At 38.0% G+C, this 20291-nt stretch overlaps 1 protein-coding gene across 9 annotated transcripts in view; it reads left to right on the top strand.

Moving 5' to 3' along the window:
- Positions 1-20291, top strand: part of MAP7 (microtubule associated protein 7) — a 157488-nt gene that overhangs the window by 121527 nt on the left and 15670 nt on the right. For 6 of the 9 annotated variants that reach the window (XM_067466538.1, XM_067466555.1, XM_060753425.2 and 3 more), the window contains 7 exons: positions 6905-7018; positions 12724-12872; positions 14271-14374; positions 15295-15569; positions 16608-16788; positions 18155-18353; positions 19501-19596. In XM_067466538.1, the coding sequence (XP_067322639.1) occupies positions 6905-7018; positions 12724-12872; positions 14271-14374; positions 15295-15569; positions 16608-16788; positions 18155-18353; positions 19501-19596 (1118 nt within the window). The remainder of the gene's footprint in view (positions 1-6904; positions 7019-12723; positions 12873-14270; positions 14375-15294; positions 15570-16607; positions 16789-18154; positions 18354-19500; positions 19597-20291) is intronic. The other 3 variants (XM_067466537.1, XM_067466546.1, XM_067466557.1) reach the window with 1 other exon arrangement.

Genomic DNA, 20291 nt, shown 5'->3' on the forward strand with positions numbered 1-20291 from the left:
ATACATTGTTTAGTAATAAGATAATTGATATTAAAAATGGATACTTGCAATATCATGTGCTTTGCTCCTGAAACATGTACGACATAACTTCCTCTTGCTGACGCTAATGTATTCATCTCATATAAATATCTCCTGACAATATGTTTAGATTCAAGTCTATGCAGAGTGTGAAAAAACAAGAGTGTTAGACCCATTTTGCTGTGAAAAAACCCAGTGAATCTCTCTCCATGACCCTTGTGTATTCAATTCAATCCTTCCAGTTCCTTGTTTTCAGTTGCTAATCCATAAATGTGCCATGAAGAGCTGGGCATCTTCATGAGTGCCACCCATTTGGTTTCTTTGAAGCATCTGAGGTCATGGCACCTGTCTACATAGGCAGTGTGCTTATGAATGCTTGCAGAGGGATTCTATATCTTTTAAGGATTCAAAATGTACAGGGTGCTTTTTTCACAACTGAGAATTTCAGTGAATAGAAATGTTTTGGGTAATTATGTAAAAAGCAGAGAGTAAAATATAATTCTTTTTTTTCTTTGAAGATCAACATTTGGTTAGAATGGGGATTTTTCTTCCCCTTTATGCCACCTGGCAAGTTCATTGTACATACTACATTTTAAATACCCATATTTTATTGCATAATAGTCATCATCACATAATAGTTGCACTCCCCTTTTTGAGTGCCAAATTTGGTATTTTAGGATCCCTCTCATAATAGTTGCACCCTTGATTTAGACAGCATCCCCACTGTACATAGTCTAGTGTTCCCTGCCACATGTCTTGCTGCCCTGCTTTGAAGAGCTTTACACACTTGCCTGTCCCATCCATCCACTCGCCCACCCATCCTCCTAAAGACCCACCCACCACTTCACTCACCCATCTGCTCACCTATCCACTTACTCATTCATTCACTCGCATGCCCGTCCGCACACTCACCCACTCCTTTTCAGGCATAGCATTTTATGATGGTGGTGAGTGATCAGATGGATGGGTGGGTGATTGAGTGATTGAAGCAGTGGGCAGGTGGATCTTTGGGCAGATGGGTGGGTGAACAGATCGATGGGCGAGTGAGAAAGCTAGTGAAAAGACACAGGCAAGTGGGTAAATTTGTTTTTCTGGACACTCTTGTACATTTTCTCAAGTTGTTTTCAACATTGGTTTAATACAAACTTATTCTGATTCTAAGCATTGAATCCGGAAGAGCTCTTGTGTACCATCCATCCGCTCACCTTCATGAGTGCCATGCCTAAAAAGTGGTTATTATTCTGGTCTATTATGCAATGAAATATGGCACTTTAACTTGTGATATGACTTACTAGAATTAAACATAGAATCAGGAGGAGCTCTTGTGTACTCACAAAAGTTCTTTCTGATTCTATCTTTAAATATGAATTTGACCACTGTGTCAGATTTATCCTTTAAGTATGAGAACAGGAATTTTCCGAGAAATCATATCATTAGATGTCATTTTAAGGATTATTATTATTATGTTTATTTATATTCTGCTTTTTCTCTCCATAAAAAATTCAAGCGGCTAACATTAAAAACATTACAATGCATAGGCATTTCGCTCTTTTAATTGCCAGAAATCCATACCTTGAAGAGAAAGATCAACTGTACTTTCCCTTTCCCTCCTCATTACCAAACTCTATACAAAAGAATTTACAATTCTTTTATTTGCTTTCCCCAGTTGTATTTGCTACAGCAAGTGCACGTGTGTGTTTCAGTACTGAATTTTTATGTGCTCTCTTTGTGAATTGCTTTTTGTGGCTTTGTGGTGTCTATGATGTAGTGCAATAATCCACCCATGATTTGGTGGAGGCGTATGAAATGTTACTGTCCGAATATGCAGGAGGTTTTCAATTAGTTAAACTGTCATAAAACAAAAAGTAAACAGACTGGAAGAGACTGTCTAAACTGGAGTTGCTTTGAGGTAGTGTGGATGCTTAGTAACACATCTGTTCTGCACAAGCTGCATAGAGAGTGAGAAATACCTGCCACAAAAATGAAGTCATACTGGGATTGAGCTGAACTGTCCACAAAGCCCAAAGCCCTGTGATGCTGGCATTCTACAGAGGCTATTTGAAGTGGCATCTTCCATGTAGTAATGCCAAACTTGGGAATGGGGGATTGAAAATAGTAAAAATTGCCCTCCCCATGCAGGAGAATAGTAACTGACCAGTTTGCCAAGTAAATCGGAGCTTTGTAAACAACAGTCTCTTCAGGACTAAATACTCCAAAGGCACCAGATCCCATCTGAAATTAGAAGCTAAGCAGGATCAACCCTAGTTAGTATTTGGATGGTAGCCAGCCAATGGATATCAGGTGTTAAAGGTTATTATAGCCAAGGAAAAACCACCTTTTAGCATTCCTCGCCTAAGAAAACTCTAGGAACTTCATGGGGCTGCCATGAATCAACAGGTTGCTTGAAGGCACATACATGCATACACACAAACAAACAAACAGTAGTTTATCTTATTTTCTATCTAAAAGCACTCTGAGAAATTTCCCTAAGGACATTCAAGGAGAGTGTATAGTTTACTAGGACAGTATCCACTAATTTTTAATTCTTCTCTCTTTATAGCTTTTTGGAGAGTCAATTCTCGACAATTATTCTATTTTCTTTAGCATTGTTTTTGAGTTTATTGAATTTGAGATCTTTACTGTGCTATGGTGCTATATATTAATGTTTTTAATCTGTTAATTATTAATTACTGTTTTTATATTTGTATGTATTTGTATAAGGGCATCGAATTGTGCCATCTGTGTAAGCCGCCCTGAGTCCCCCCTCGGGGGTGAGAAGGGCGGGGTATAAGTAGCAGAAATAAATAAATAAATAAAAATTACCCTTTATTGTCAGATGAAGTACTTCAGAAAACTATCTAAAAAGAAATCCTATTCTTCATAGTGCCCTCATAAAATTAAGTTCAAAGTCTTCTACTCCATGCCTCTTTACAACTGTGCACAGTGTATTATAGTGCATTAAAACCTCCTCTCCATTTCTGATGTAGTGGCTTTGGTTCAGAATTGTTTACCTTCCAAATAGTTTCACTCAGAATTATCCAGTGAAAAATACATGTGTTTTTCTCTTTACTGATCTTAAATCAGTAGAAAGTGTTTTGTTTTTACTTCTGTTGTGACATTTGCTAATTTGATTTGTTAATTTAATCCATCAACATATATTTTGTAATATCCTACCACTTTTCCTCTTAATCATACAGTGAAGCATTTCGTGTGCGTTTCATCACCGCATCAATTCAGGACTTCTTCCTGTGAGACATTAGCTGAAATGTGGAAAATATGGCTCAGCTTGTATATTATTTTTCTGGTTTTAAAATGCTTTGTTTACGTGTCTGGAGGAAGGGGTTACACATGGTGACATTTCTGATCTTGAGGGAAACCTTGCAGTATCTTCTCTTTTCTGGCACTCTTTGCATATACAAGTAAATATATTGGTCAAATATTATGAATGTGGGAGGAAGTCAGATGTCTGCACGTTCCTTTACAGCAGAGGATGACAATTCCCAACTCACGGACATAATTCAGGCTGCTGGGATCCCCATTTCACCCAAAGACCTGACCTGGTCTGCCCTCCCACTCAAAATGGAGATGGCCTGATCTTGGGAGCCCCTGTGGGCAGAGACCACCCTTTTCCATGCACCCTTGGTAGGGGTGGGGCAAGCATGTTCAAGCAGCATTTCAAGAGGTGGCAGAGTCTCAAGCGCTTGACTGATTCCTCTCTTTCCTCACCAAACCATTTAAAGTTGTTTCCTCCCATCTGCTGAAATCCGTAGTGGCTGTGGCTTTGGTTTGCGATGTTAAAGCTCATTAGTCCACTCCAGAAATTAGAACAAATTTTCAAATAGTTATCCACAATGTTGAAACCTGTTTTCCAAATAGGTTCAGTAACTTGGAGAGCTTCTTTAAAGTTCATATTAAAACTCAGAGAGGATGTGGGAATCATCACAGTTGAAACAGCAAGCAGATAAAAGAGACATGTGCATAGGTAAAGGTTTCCCTGAGATTAAGTCTAGTCGTGTCTGACTCGGGGGGGGGGGGGATGGTAGTGGTGTGCATCTCTGAAGAGCTTGCGTTGTCCATAGACACCTCCAAGGTCATTTGACCAGCATGACTGCATGGAGTGCCGTTACCTTCCTGCAGAAGCAGTACCTACATATTGAGCTACTCACATTTGCATGTTTTCGAACTGCTAGGTTGGCAAAAACTGGGCTTAACAGTGGGGGCTCACCCAGCTCTCTAAATTCGAACTGCCAACCTTTTGCTAAGGAGGTTCAGCAGCTCAGCAGTTTAACTCACTTCACCACCATGACATGTGCATAGTTGAATATATACAGATAGATCTCTGAGTTGGACAGGCTGATAGGAAATATGTATTAATATTTATTACTGCTGACCTCCTACATGGCAGTAAAATGTATATAATATCTTGCTTTGCCTTTTCAGCAATTTTGATTTTTTTTAAATCCATGCCTTATGACAGACAGAGCAGGAGACAAAAATTTCCCAAAGGAAAGTTGAATAATTTAGCCCTCCACTGCCACTGTTTCTTTCCTGGCAATACTTCCCACCCCATCCCTGCATTACAGTTGCAGAGGACATACTGGGATCCTGTGCTATCCTCTTTTGAGATTCCAAGCTGCTAACAGAAGAGCAGGGAAATTAAGTGGCAGCCACTGCTATTCTATGCTGTTCCCACCCCGTCCTAGTTTTGGTCCCATTCATTTCCCCTTTTATGACCATGTATTTTGCTAGTGGACCATTTATTGTAGCGTGTACAAATAAAGTCACAGAGAACAAATTTTAGGAACAGCCAAAATATAACCGATGCCATAAATGAAGCACTTCACTGAGTGGAAATAATGTAAAAATGTGGCTTTTTTATTTTGCTACAAGAGAACTTCCACCCCACATTTCTTGAGATGCAAGTTTAATGATCACTGATGTGCTTTAATGGGGACACCCATGCTATATTTGGTGCTTTATGTAATCTGCCTGAGTATGGTTCCATTAAGAAAATCTTACCATTTTTTGTTGTTTTTGGCAATAGTTTCTTATGTAAGAAAGTTTATGTAGGCAGCCTGCTGCAAATATGGGCTCAAGATTTCTTATGTCATGCAGTTTCTCTAGTTTGATAAAACTGTAACATGCCAGCATTGGAAGGGAAATAACTTTGCATAGGATGTGTTCTTTTGTTCCTTTGTGTCTTCTCTCTCTACAACAGGGTGATAACATGCAACACTTTAGATCAGGGTTCCTCAAACTTTTTAAACAGAGGGCCAAGTCACAGTTCCTCAAACTGTTGGAGGGCCGGATTATAATTTGAAAAAAAATGAATGAATCCCTATGCACAGTGCACATATCTTATTTGTAGTGCAAAAAATACTTGAAAAGAATACAATAATTAAAATGAAGAACAATTTTAACAACTATAAACTTACTAGTATTTCAATGATAAGTGTGGGCTGGCTTTTGGCTGATGAGATAGGATTGTTGTTGTTGTTGTGAGCTTTCAAGTCGTTTCAGACATAGGTTGACCTGAGCGAGGGCCAGGTAAATGCCCTTGGAGGGCCATATTCGGACCCTGGCCCTTTGTTTGAGGACCCCTGCTTTAGATGATGTTGCACTGTAACTCATATCATATCTTTCAATTAACGAAACTATCAGGGGTTCCTACAGATCAATAACATTTGGAGGTTGTATGATTCCCACCTCTCACCTATGAAATAAGCTGAAAATTATTAGATCTCTACCACGTATTTAATAAAATTCCTTAAAATAACTTCTTTGAAAGATTGATATGTGCAAAGTGATATTCATATTAAATTACACTTAGTTCTAGTTTATTTCAATGGAAATATAAGTTTGGTTATAGCTACCCGTATAACTTATTTTAGTGAGACCGGACCCAAGCTAATTTAGGATAATTTCAGGAGATAATTTCCAGGGCCACAGCAAAAGTCAGCAAGGAGCCATTACCATTTTTCCTAATTTATCCTGGGAGGAGTGGGATTTCTCATAAGAGAAAGGATGGAAGTAAATAAATAGTAAGTAAAGGTTACAAATAGAAGATGACAATGAATGCACTCCATGCAAAATCCTTATTAAATAACTACAGTAAACACTGTCTGAAAGCGGTTTTTGTCTGGAATAAATGGCCAATCTTTATTTTACATCAACAAGTAGCTCTGCTTTTCTGTGAATACATGCTGTTGTGGGACTGTTTCTTTTCATTCCTCCCATTATGTGAGCAATTTTTATGCCATTTCCTTCTAAATACGAGTCCAGCAGATTCTGAAATAATGCCAGCACATGGTGAAACCCAAGAAGAAGCAAAACAGGAAATTCACGAAGTCTGTGTCATTCTTCACTTTGACTCTACATATCTCAATTTTTTAAAAAACAACAGGGAAGTAGTTCTGCATTTTTTGTGAGAGGAAGTTGAATGGGTCTCAGCTGCATGTAGAACTGATGGTTACTCCATGTTCTTTTCCCTTTGTGATCATTATATAAATACATGTCTGAAAACATCATGAAGTAAATATTCTTTTCAGAAAAAAGAGGTGAGTAATGGTAGATGGAATTTTTCAAACCTTTATAAAACTTTGTAATGTGTATTTACACTGTATTTTGGTATGAAAGCATATACATTCTGGATAGACAACATTTTCAATTTTTCAGAGTACTGCAATATATGAGGTCTACAGTTTCTTGAAATGGTATGATAAAAACTGAAAAGGAAAAATATGGTAAATTGGATGGGTTTTTCAGAGCTCTTAATCGAACAGCCTGTGTGCAGTGGGGAGCAATGTTTTATTAACTACGTTGTGTGGTGCCTGACCCTCTGTGGAAGACATGTGATCTAACATTTCACTTATATGGTGACACTCAGCTCGACGCCTGCAGCTAAGTCCATGGGAGAGCAGTGTTGTTAGCCGACTTTTGACACCAACGCATTCGTTCTTGGCCCGGAGTAAAAGCGCAGCCACCTTGTCAGGAGATGCAGGTAAATGAAAAGCATTCAGCAGGTACCTGGTTGTGTTTATTGCAATGACTCTATAACTGTTTGAAAATTAATTTTGTTCAAGATTAAGTTCTGAATAGCTTGGCTATAGGTTGATTCAATTTCCTTCACAAAAGCTTTGTTTCTTCCTCACCCCACCCATGCCCTCATTTTTGAAACGCTGCCTGTCTCTCTACTCTTGCTTGCACTTTTCTAACAATATGATAAGAAAATGGTCTAGTTGCCAGCAGAACATAATACATATGCATTAATAGGAAAAAGGTCTTCTAACAAATGTTACAGATAGTATTTAGTATTTAAGATAATACTTTAGCTTCGTGTTTTTAGTATCGATGTGCTGTCTCCTCCTTTCAACTTTAGTCTGCCAGCTTTAATATTTAATCAGCTGGCAAAGATTCATTAGAATATTTTCCTGTTCCAGTGGTCAAATTACATTCTGCACTCAGTGGACACTGTGAAGGAGAGAAAAAAGATCATTTGCAGCTGAAGGATTTAAATAAGCACAATCAAGCAAAGGATGGTTAATCCTACTTTGGCCTCTTTCTTTTAGTTTGTCAGATTACTCCTTTTTATTGCTAAAGGCTGTTTGCCAACTAAAGATGCCCTGCTATGTACCAAAGACTGAACTTACAGCAGTCCCATAGAATTTGAGAAGCCCAAACAATGCAGCTTTCAGTGAGAACTGGAACTGTCTAAATTTAATTGGCTTCTACCTTTACAGTGCAATCTTTAGTATGTCCACTTCAAAACAAGCCCTGATATATTCTGTGGGATATAGATATAGGGTGGTTACCTTTGTTTGCTAACAAGAGTGCATCTAGTACAAATTAGTTCGCTTTGTTCTACTAGATTTGAAAAAGTGGACAAAATGAGGAATTCCTGTGAGAAGGCTTGGGATAAAGAGCCTTGGTTTTGTATTGTACTGAGTCTTCCTACAATGTAATACCAATTGATATCCTTTAGTTTTGGCTAAGTGTGTGTTGTGGGATATGCCATGCAGAAATAAATGAATTTTGCCTTGTCCACAATTGACAGAAGGATAACAGAAGTGTAAAGGTAAACGTTTCCCCTTGGTATTAAGTCTAGTCTAGTCTGACTCTGGGGTGGTGGTGCTCATCTCCATTTCTAAGCTGAAGAGCCAGCGTTGTCCATAGACACCTCGAAGGTCATGTGGCTGGCATTACTGCATGGAGCACCATTACCTTCCTGCCAAAGCAGTACCTATAGATCTAACATTTGCATGTTTTCAAACAGCTAGGTTGGCAGAAACTGGGGCTAATGTCAGGAGCTCACCCTGTCCTGTGAATTTGAACTGCTGACCTTGGGTCAACAAGTTCTGCATCTTAGCAGTTTAGCCCACTGTGCCATCACATAGAGCAGTAGTTCCCCAGGTGTTTTGGCCTTCAACTCCCAGAAATCCCAGCCAGTTTACCAGCTGGTGGATTTCTGGGATTTGAAAGGCAAAACACCTGGGAACCACTGTCATAGAGATCAAAATAGCACCAGGGACAAGAGTTTCATAGGTTATTTATAGGAAGCTGTCCCTAATTTAGAAAATTAATGAATTGGTGTTACTAAATCTAAAGAAAGTACAAATGGCCTCATTTTTATCCCAGGGGTAATTTTAAATTTTCCAGCATTTCCAACTGATAAAAAGAAGTGATACTAGACTGGAACCAATTGATAAAAAGCAGTGATACTAGACTGGAAATAGCATTAAAAATATCTCAGAGACTTAAGAAGACATGTTTGATATAAAATCCGAGTGTATCAAATTAATTATGATACTTCCCTTTCTCTCAGTTATCAGTTAGGAAATGATTAATTTCACATCTTATGTAATAGAGTTAATACAGATAATCATCAGGGAATTTTAATAGTATTACAGCCTCTTTTGAATGCATAGGTATTCCCAAGTGCTTATAGCTCCAATTCAATGGCTACAGCAAGCATAATAGATTGTAAACTGGCATTAGCTCAAGGGGATTTGCTTTTTAGTGATAGAGAGGGCACGTCTGTAATGAATACATTTAGGGTGCAATCCTATCCCCGATGTATGAGTTCTGTGCCTAAGCAGATATATTATGAAGTTAAATATAAAGTTATCAGTATGGATCTTGTCCTTGATATAACCTGAGTGATAGAGGGAGATAGTTATCTAGAATGTCCTTATCTGCATTGATTTGATAATGATGTAATTTATCACTCACTATTTGTCAATATACACACACAACCCCTAGATTTAGTTGTGCGTAAGTTGATTGAATTCTAAGCTAACCAATTTCATGTGCTGATTTTTAAGAGATTTGAGAAAATGTAGCGTACACACTCAACTCCTTGCTGCATGAATACATATGCAGAGGCAGAGGAAAATAAAGCAGGAAATTGGGCTGGCTTTACGAGGGTTGAATGAAAAGTAATGCCTCCACCTTCGTAACTCCTCAACAGATGGCAGTACTGGTATGCGGCAGGTACAGGCTTGTTCAGTAGACTCTCCTCTACAGTTCCATTTTGGCAGGAAGCCTTAGCATTGAATGGTTATGTTGTTAAAGTGTGAAGTATGGAACCCTGCGCAGATTGTCAGTCAATGCGACTTAAGTAACATGCAGTTGATGTGATTCTGTTGATGTGAGTACTGTGCATCATTGGTTGAGTAAGTTTAAAGATGTTGAGGTGGGAACATCTGACTTGTGTGACAAACAAAGAGTTGGACATCCTGTGACAGCAGCCACCAAGTTTCACAAGCAAAAGGTTGACAAATTGATTCAGGATGATCATCCTCCATACAGTCCAGATTTAGCACCATCTGACTTCCATCTGTTCCCGATAATGAAAGAAGATCTGTGGGGACAGCATTATGCTTCTGATGAAGGCATTGAGAGAACTGTGAGATGCTGGTTGTGGAAACAGTGTCGACTTCTTCTGTGACGGCTTCAGAAAACTTGTTCATCATTGGCAGAAGTGTATCCAATTGTCTGGTGATTATGTGGAAAAGTGAATAGTGGTAGTTAAAGAGCACATTCTAAGGATTATTTCTGCATTTGATTTATTAAAATATTTCAATCCAAACCTAAGCAAGGAAGGTGGAGGCATTACTTTTCATTCAACCCTCGTAAATTGGCTCTTAGGATACATTGCATGCTTTTGTGTGTAATGTGTGTTTTGGGCCTCAATCCCTGTCTCACCTTTTAGAACTCTCTGTCCTGTTACATATTGTTCTACAGCACACATTCAATCCTCAAAGAAACTTTTTGGGAAGTATGTGACACTCGTAGCAAGTAAAAGAGATTTGTGAAAAAATATTTATTCATATTGCATAAGACCAAAAGTCAACACTGGATACAACTCAAACTTGAATTCAAATAACCGATTTGTGAGTTTTAGCTCCTAAAAAGAGGGATCTGTACTCACAGGATTGTTTACTCTTTTATGTATCTGGTAGTAATATATTGCAATATAATTATGCTTTTGAATTTGTTGTACCACCTGTTCTGTTGTCTGTAATTTCTTTCTTTTTGGAAGTGAAGACTTCCAAGAATAATCCTGACATATTAATGATTTTGATTCTATTTCATCATTTTCAAACTAACTTCCTTGTTAAAACTAATCTCCTAGAAAGAAAATCCATCCATATTGGGCTTTTTAAAAAGAGTTGAATTATACAATAGAGGCATCCCTGTGATTATCATTTTAAGGCTAGTTCTTTGAAGGGGAGTGTCTGTGTCTGTGTCTGTATGTTGTTTTCAAGTACAAATGTATAGATAAGCTTTGATGTACCAGTACTCACTTGCCTCTTTTTTCCTCTGACTTGTTTTTGGCTTACACTTTAATTGTTATCTCATTGAAGATGTGTTCAGGGCACCTTCCCATAAGACAGGATATAGCATTATGAGTCCAGCTAAAGTCTCCAACCCTCCCTCCCTTATCTCCTCCCATGCAGCTGGGATGTTTCACTTCCCAGAACTCCTGGCTTGTCATTCTGCAAACCAGGAATGGAGGTTTGAAAACAAGTTTTAATTTATGGAAGCCAGTGAGCAAAATAATCACATATTGTATTGTCAGCTTCATCTGTAACTGACTAGATTTTGTTCTCAATGATGATTCCCATTTCACAACCCAAGAACTGTGGAAAGTGAAATGAAGTCCCGAATAAGCCTTCCTCCTGATTATGAGGGCGAAAAAGAGAGGAGGGCAACCTTATGCACTTTACACTAAGCCCTATCTTATCATAACATGAGCGTAATGAAGTAAAAACAATGATAAAAATGAACAATGCACATTTCATTAAATGTATGAACTGGAATAACTCTTTCTGGTGCAGTACAAGGTTTTTTCAGTATGCTGGGTAGGCTAGAAGTTTCCATCAAAATTTCAAGAAATTGGATTGTACTTTGAAATTACTTTATCCAATCATAGTTCTACAGGATAGCATTCAAATGAGTCAGTGGAATAAAACAAGAAATAAACACGTTGACATGGGAAACCACAAGACTTCAGAATCCCATACCACACAGATCTCCCTCTAAAAGACATTACATCCGAAATAAATAAGTGTATATTTCAGTGTAAGACATAAGGATATGGTCTGGAATTGTACTTGTTATAATTTTGTTTGCATAACTATACAAGAGCTGTAATAATAATAATAATGTTAATAATAATAATAATAATAATAATAATAATATAAAATCACAATCTGTCAACTGCAAAAAGGCCACCTCACTTGGATCAGCACACATCATTCGAAAATACATCACACAGTCCTAGACACTTGGGAAGTGTTTGACTTGTGATTTTGTGATATAAAATCCAGCATATATATCTTGTTTGGTGTGACATACTGTGTTTTTGTGTCAGTAAAATAATAATAAAACTTTATTTCTAGATTGTTCCCTCTCCCCGAAGGGACTCAGGGCAGTTTACAGACACGAAATAAAAGGCAAACATTGAATACCTCAAATGAATACAAACACATCAAAATAATACAAGATAATCTAGAGAAACAACAGTAAACTTACAACAGAGGATTAAGCATCGAGATGAAAATAATAAACAACAATTCAATAAGACACAGTAAATTAAAACATGAGTAAAACATTACAAGATATACCCTAAAAGCAATTATGATTCAGTTACATTAAAATGACTTTAAAATGGCTAACAACAGTATTCACTTTAGATGTTTCATAGCAGCCATAAAATACAAGTGGGTTAGCCAGTGTACCAATGGATTAAAATATCCTAATCTCCCTCTTTTCCATACGCTAAAGTGAATAAGTGCATTTTCAGAAGTTTATGTAAAATTCTTGAAAATTTTGAATTTTTTTTGTGATTCCTCTGGATGTTTATCTTCTAACTTCACAGTGTCTGTTCAGATAGTGATCTTAGCATAACACATAGACAGTGTTTGGCACAAAAAAACTCCTACAAGAATCATAGCTTAATTCAACAGCATACTGATTTATTCTTGAAATATTCTGGTTTTGAATGCCTCCGAAGTTCTTGGTGGATAATTACATGGTGGTTCTTGTTTAAGTCTCTCTTTTTCTTTCCTATATTAATGCTTTCTTTCCTATATTTCTCTCTTCCTCCTTCCTTTTCTTGTTTCCTTCTCATGGCTTTCCCTTCATGTGTTCTATTAAATATACATATGTACATGTATAAAAATCATATACTCCATACCCTAGTTATCCCCATTTGTCCTCGTTCAGCATCTTGCAGCCCCATCAGCCCTCTCTCCTTCAAGGCCATAAGCTGTCGAAATCCAGCAGACAGAGCAAAACTCTTTGGCACGACACCTGATGTTAGACGTAGGAGGACTACACATTCGGCAGGGGTAAGCTCATTAGTTATGAATAGGCTTACAGCTGTAGTGAAGCAATGTTACATAAGATGTAGGCTGTAGGCTACATGGTCTGCTTTGATCTCAACAAAGTAGTTTGATTAGACAACAAGCTATGTGACAGAACTGAAGCTTGGAATAGCCATTTTTTTGTACTACAGCTCCCAGAATACCCCAACCTGTAGCACCACCAAATTGGCTAGAGGAAGCTAGGAGTTGTAGTACAGTACAACAAGTAACTTTTACCAGCTTTGAATGGAATATGGAATTCTACATTGCTTACAGACAACAATTTCAGTCTTGAACACAGAATATTAGGATATTTCACATGACTGCTATTTTTTAATTTCCCATGCTTCCCATTTCTTGCATTGTTTTCCTTTCCAAAACAGATAAGGAAAGATGGAACAGAAGCACAATTGCTGTTGAGTTGACCAGTAATGTTAGGAGTTGGCTTTCCGAAAGCACTCTTACATTACTGAGAAATTAGGACAGCACTTGAACTCACAATTTTTTACTTCCTTATTTGGTTTATATGCTTTGAATGCATCCATCAGTGGTTTTTAACCTGTAGGTCCACAGATATTTTGGCCTTCAACTCCCAGAAATCCTAACCACTGGTAAACAGGCTAGGATTTCTGGGAGTTGTAGGCCAAAACACCTGGGGACACACAGATTGAGAACCACTGGCATACATAGTATCTAAGATAGCGAAAATGCAGGAAAAGCTACAAGATCTTGATAGTGGTAACTAGAGTACGGATGTCTAAATTTGGAAAACTGGCATGCCATTTGGAAACCTGCAGTGTAAGTTCATATAACCTTTTGATGAAATACATGGTCTTTTGATACTTTACAAATAGTTATAAAGAACACTTCAAAGAAATCTTTGTGATGTTCTCTCAAGTTACTTCTTTGGAGAGTCTGAGAAGAAACTGACTGAGAAACAAATCTAAACCTTAAAAGGGAAGCATAGATTAATGAATGTATGCTGAGTTTATATCTTTGCTTGCTGAAGGGAGTGACAAAATGCAGCATTGCGCCCGTGGATATGAATAAGAGGAGGGGACTTCTTTCTCCTGTATATTGCACTGCAGACCCCACCATCACCATGAAAGGGACTTACTTTCTTTCCATTTCTGCTGAATAAAGCAATTACATCAGGAAAATGATAGGATTAGATCTCATTCCATAAATTAATAGCCTAGGGTTTTATTCATTTTTAAATAGAGGGCTAATTGAGATTAAGACCAATTCTGTGCATTAGATATCGACACATTTAATAAGGTTATTTTCTATGGGTGTTGCTCATTTTGTGATTCAGAAAGTGTGGGGCATTGCTTAGTTTAGTGTGTTGTAACTTACTAATTTATCCTATTTATTGAATTTTAGACTAGCAGAAAAGAAAAGGAAAAGGGTCTTTCAGTGACTAATCTGTCATCTGGCAAAAAGAGAGCTCGTTCACCTTCAGCCTTCAGAAGTAAATCATCTGCTTGGTGAGAAAATCATCTGCTTTTAAGTAGTGCTTTGAGTGTTTTTTTCTTCTTAGACAAATGTAGAAATGGAAAGAAAATGTGCACAGTAAAAGAACTATCTTGCTTGATGTGTTTTCAAACCTTGGACAATAAATATCAGTGAGGCCATAACATCTTATCTCAGGCCTGAGGATATTCATGGAAACCGGCACATCAAACCTCATTGTGATGCCCTGTACTCTGCCAATATTTTTAATCTTTCATAACATATTATATACATCATGGTCAATTGTAAACCAAGTTGTGGGCGACAAGTGGGCATTCTTCCCATATCATGTCAACCAAGCACAGGAATCCACCTCCAAATATTGAGATTCATTCATTTTATTCCATATGTTCAGAGTTCTCCAAAAGTAGATATGATGGGATTCCTTGTACTGGTTATGAGTTGAGCTCATATCACTCACTTGGCCTTTTATTTCTGCAATCCCTTCCTTGGTTTGTTCTTGGGCCTCAGTGTGACACTGAAATGAACACGAAACATTCTAATTGATGGTCAACTGTTTATTCATAATAATCTCTATTACCACAAAACAGAAATCTGATTGAGAATGCTGCATTTCTTCCAATTATCTGACTGAAGGAGCTTCCAGCCTTTTATTTTTCAAATCATAGATACATTCCTTTATTTTTCCTTTAGCCTTCCCACATAAAGTTTCTTGCATGTGCATTATATGACATAAATCACAAAGCTACTATTACATGTATTGAAGTGGGATAATTTTTTCTTCTTCTTCTTCATAACTCTTCATTTTTTGTTTATTTTCTTGAGAGAATGGATAAGTAAGAAAATAATACTAAAATCAAAACTCAGTCAAATGGAAATCACAATAAAAGTATGCTTAATAATTATCATTACTGTTCCTTTGTGGTTCCAATAGGCATGCCTCCAGGTCTTTGCCTTTTTTGCCTGGGACACCCAGAAAGCTAACTTCACCACAGGTATCATCCAAAACCTCCTCGGCTCAACCGCGCCCTCCCTCCCCTGGCAACATCCGACCTGTTAAAAATGAACGCAAGCTGGAGAATGAGAAAAAAGATATACGACGGGAACCTGAGAAGGTCATGGAAGAAAAGAAAGACCAAGAAAAAGCCACCCCAGCCCCCAGCATAGTTGCAAATGAAAACCTACCTTGCAAAGAAGAAACCACCCAAGGTAAGATCTAATTTACCAATCTTCTAGTATTTTTCCCCTCAGTTAATAAGCATAAAGTACCGTCTTCATGCTATAAGTGCAGGTTTTCTGGTTGGATAAGATTCTGGAAAAGCTGGATCTCTCTCTTGATCCCGTAGAGATCTTCTGATATATTTTTTAAAGTACACATGGCAGCTTGCTTTATACTGAAACATTGATTCCCCCTAATCCAGGTATCAGGAAAACTCCGCCAGTAGGCCTCAAAGAAACATCCCCAGGGGTCTTTTTTGATCCTGAGATACAAAAATGTTTGGAGAGATAAACATCTCCAAATATCTCTATGGCAGTGGTTCTCAAACCTGTCGGTCCCCAGGTGTTTTGGCCTACAAATCCCAGAAATCCTGGCCAGTTTACCAGCTGTTAGGATTTCTGTGAGTTGGTGGCCAAAACATCTGGGGATCCATGGGTTGAGAACCACTGCTCTAGGGGATGTGGAGGCAGTTTAGCCATATTTTGGCCCCTAGCCCATTCTATGCCTAGGGGAAGCAATTGTTCTAACAAAAAGTATATTGGAAGATTCCTTCTAATAACTTCCTATAGTACAAAATAATTTCTCCTATGCCTGAAATGCCTGGGGGTGGGGGAATGTGTGCAAAAAACATGGGCAGATTGCATCTACCCATCCTAGAGGGGTTTGAGGATTTGGAAACAAAGATTTTGTTGAGGAGCAACCCTCTGAGGTTGCTCTTGACAAATATTAGATATTAGATATGTTACTTTGGGGGGGTGTATAACACCCAAGAATTCCTTCCACCAGCAAGTTTTTCAAGCACAGGTACTTCCAGTCCAACAGGGGTTTCCCTATACTGCTAATCCATGAGCCCCTCAGTTTTAGCTATAATGCCATCACATTTCATGACATTTCTCTCATTTCATAAGTTGTATATATCTGATTTGTTGTTGTTATATGTGATTATGTGTCCCTTAATATGTTGTCCAAATATGCCAAATGTGGGAGTGTTGACTGTTTCTTTCCTGTTGTTCCTGTTGCTCCTATAGTTATGCCTTCTGCTCCCTCTGCTCCTTCAGCGGGTTTGCTGTCTCCTGTCTCTAGCAAACCTTCTGCAGGGACAACAGACCCAGAAGAAGCGACCAGGCTCCTTAGTGAAAAAAGGAAGCTGGCCCGAGAACAACGGGAACGGGAGGAGCAACAAAGAAGAGAGAAGGAAGAGACTGAAAGGTGTTATTTGCTAAATGGAGACTATACTCTTTTGCCATATCTCAGGATATATTTGCATATATTATACTTTAAAACTTGAAATAGAGAAAATGAATGCATTGGATCCACATCTTGCCTTTTGTTCCACAGAGTCGATCTGCTGTGGCTGGTAATTCCAGTGTCCTTGAGATTTAATCTGAATTTTAAAAGAGCTATGCCAATTGCTAAATCCTACTCTGAAAATAGGTGCAGTACCTCAGAGAGCTCTTTTAAATCAGTCTGAAAGCCAGAATTGGAACAGCCAATTGAACAGCCAATTGACAATGGAGGCAATGGTCAGCACTGCAGATATTGCAAGTTGTAGTGTCTGATCTGACTGCATTGGAACTGGCTTCCCCTGAACCTGAAACTATACAATAGGGTTGATCCAAAATGTACAGATGCATAGGCATGCAAAGCGGCACTGCACGAGAATGCAGGAGGGTAGGGTGCACATTTTGATATGCCCTTATTTAGTATTTCCATGCTTTAGCTCTCCCTGAAGCATCTGAGTTGGAAAGCCGGTATGATGAGATGGTTGGAGCACTGGACTATGGCTCTGAGAACCAAGATTCAATTCCCCAATCAGCCATAGAAACCTACTGTGTAACATTGGGTTGGTCACTCTCTCCCAGAAAACACTTCGATAGGTTTACCTTAGGGTTGCCTTAGAATGGGCCTAAGTTGGAAACAACTTAAAGGTACACAATGACAATAAACAGTAATGTAGGAAATACACATTGGTTCTCATTCATCCAGGAAAAAAAAACAAGTTTCTGAAAGTGAAGGAAGACCTTCATCCTATTTACTTTAGAGGAAGGAGGAGAAACATCTATTCTTTTTACTGTTTTGTTAGGAACTGCTGTTTTCTGATATTTATCAGTTTTAGGGTTGGTGGAGTTTATATTTTTAAGTGTTTGTAAATGTTTGTTTAATATTTAAATTATGTTAATTGATTTTTAAGTTTTAATATGTATTTACTGAATAGGTTTCTTAAACTATTAATGAATGTTTATTTAATAAATGATTTTAGAATATCCATAGGCATTCATTTAATAGGCATTTATATTAACTATTAATAGGTATTTAACAACTACTTTAATGATCCATTACTATTCATATTATAGGCATTTCTTTTAAGGATTAATTCAAATCAACCTTCAAGTGCAACTATTCATAGGCATATATCTAATAGGTGTTTATCTTTATTTGTTCACTTTTGCCTCAGTTCAAAAAAGAGCACACAGTATGAGAATATTTTTTTTACAAAAATCTTACCACTCTGCCCATTGATCTCTCCCAGTCCCACTCTGAACATTTGTCTGATGCCCATCTTTGGTACCCACAGGCAAAAGAAGGAAGAATTGGCCCAGAAGATTGCTGAAGAAAGGGCTCGTAGGGAGGAAGAAGCTCAGAAACTGGAGGCTGAGAGGAAGCAAAGGGAAGCAGAACAAGAGCAGGAGAAAGAAGAGCAGCTGCGTCTGCACCGCTTGGCTGAAGAAAAAGAGCAAAAGGACAGAGAAGAAATGGAGCAGATTCAAAAGCAGGTATTTTGTAGTAGAAAGAGTTTTCAAATGGCTCTCTGGCTTATGTTGCTTAAAGATATGTATACGGTTCAATGGGCCTGCAGATTCATTTTGAGATTTACTCCTTAGACATCTTGTTGGATCAATGTACTTCTAATGAGATTTGGACATACAGTGCAAGCTAGCTTGCCTTCTCCCTTCCCTCATTCCATGGATACACCTGTATTATAGAATTAATGTAGTTTGACTCCACTTTGACTCTGATGGCTCAATATTATGGAATTATAGAAGTTTCATGAGGTCTTTACCCTTATCTGATAAAGAGTACTGGTGCCTCACCAAACTACAAATACCAGGATTCCATAGCATTGAGACATGACAAAGTGATATCATATTGCATTGATTCTACAATGTAGATACACCCCATTTGTGCCATCATTTAACCCAGACATAAAAACCATTTTGGAAAAAATCAGGGTTTGGCTTCATAACCCATTATTTTAAAGCTGTTTTAATACCATTCAAATCACTGAATCTGAAGCCACGTAGGTTGTCTGCTTGGACCTCTGAAAGAGAACCTACGTGGTTTCAGATTCAATTACTTGAATGATGTTAAAACAGCTTTAAAATCATGGGTTATGAAGCAAAACAAAATTCTGAATTTTTTCAAAGTGGTTTTGATGCCTGGGTTAAACAATAGCACAAATGTGTACAAATTAATGGTGACTATGCTGAATGGTAGTTTTGCGTAGAGGATAGTTCAGGCTATGATCTGTAACAATTTCTGCTGTTATATGTTCTTTCATAATGTTTTTATGACACAGGAGGCAATTTTTTTACCCACTCTTGTATTATTGTTCTGAAACAGAGAAGTAAGAAAAGATGGCATTTCATCTGCTTTTTGAGAGAAGAAACAACGTGGTATTTTCTCTGCCCTATCAAATTGCAATTTTTAGAAACATAATTCAGTGAAGTTTGAAGTAGTATTGTTCTTTGGAAAAAGCAGGCCAACTTACCGTAGAATTTGTCACATTATACTTGTATGAGATTGTGCCAAGTGGACACAGAAGGAAACCATCAGGCAAAATATCTTATGCAGGTAGAGGGTTATTGTTGATATCTCAGGGAAGGAAAATCTATGCTTATCTTTGTCTATGTTATGCTTTAGAAAGAGGAGGAAATGCGGTTACGAGAAGAGCAGATTCGGGTAGAACGTGAAAAACATTTCCAAAGAGAAGAACAGGAGCGCTTAGAAAGGAAGAAGGTAAGAGCATGAACAAATGGAGAACATGACCTTGCAGACCAACTGAGGAGTTTCCCTTGTTGTAGGTGACTCCCCAACTAGTAATTTTTGCACATTCTTATATTTCTGTGTTTTGCACAATATGGTTATATTGTGCAAAATAGATCCCATCTTTTCTTGGAAGCTAGATAGGGTCAGCCCTAGTTAGCTAGTTAGTATTTGGATCAGAATACCAGCTGCTGTAGATTATTTCAGAGGATGGCAATAGTAAAAAAAATCCCTTGCCTAATAAAATGTGTTGAAATTTATGAGCTCACTCTGAGTAGGCCACTTGAACGTACACACACAATATTCTGTGCAAAACATTTTTGCAAAATTGCAGGGTTTTATCTGAAATATACATGTTGGAAGGAGGAACTGCAGTCCCAAAAAGTGTCTTATTTAAGCTTTGGCTCTATCAACTGCTGCAGTTGCTGCCACCTGTGCTGTTGATTCCTGAGTCTAAAGCAAACCTGTCATTGCATGGCAGGTTTGAAGGGAGGAAGAGGGAACATGATGGAATGGCTGCAACCCAAGAGCATCAGTCTGAGGCTTTGCTGTAGATGTAGATGCTTCAGTGGGTGTTCACAGCACTTCTTGTAAAATGTTCAGCCAGGTTTAAGATAGATGATAATAAATAATGATTTCTGTCTCTCTGTGTATGTGTCTCTCTCTCT

The sequence above is a fragment of the Anolis sagrei genome, chromosome 1 (assembly GCF_037176765.1).
Source record: "Anolis sagrei isolate rAnoSag1 chromosome 1, rAnoSag1.mat, whole genome shotgun sequence".
Taxonomy (NCBI): Eukaryota; Metazoa; Chordata; class Lepidosauria; order Squamata; family Dactyloidae; genus Anolis; species Anolis sagrei.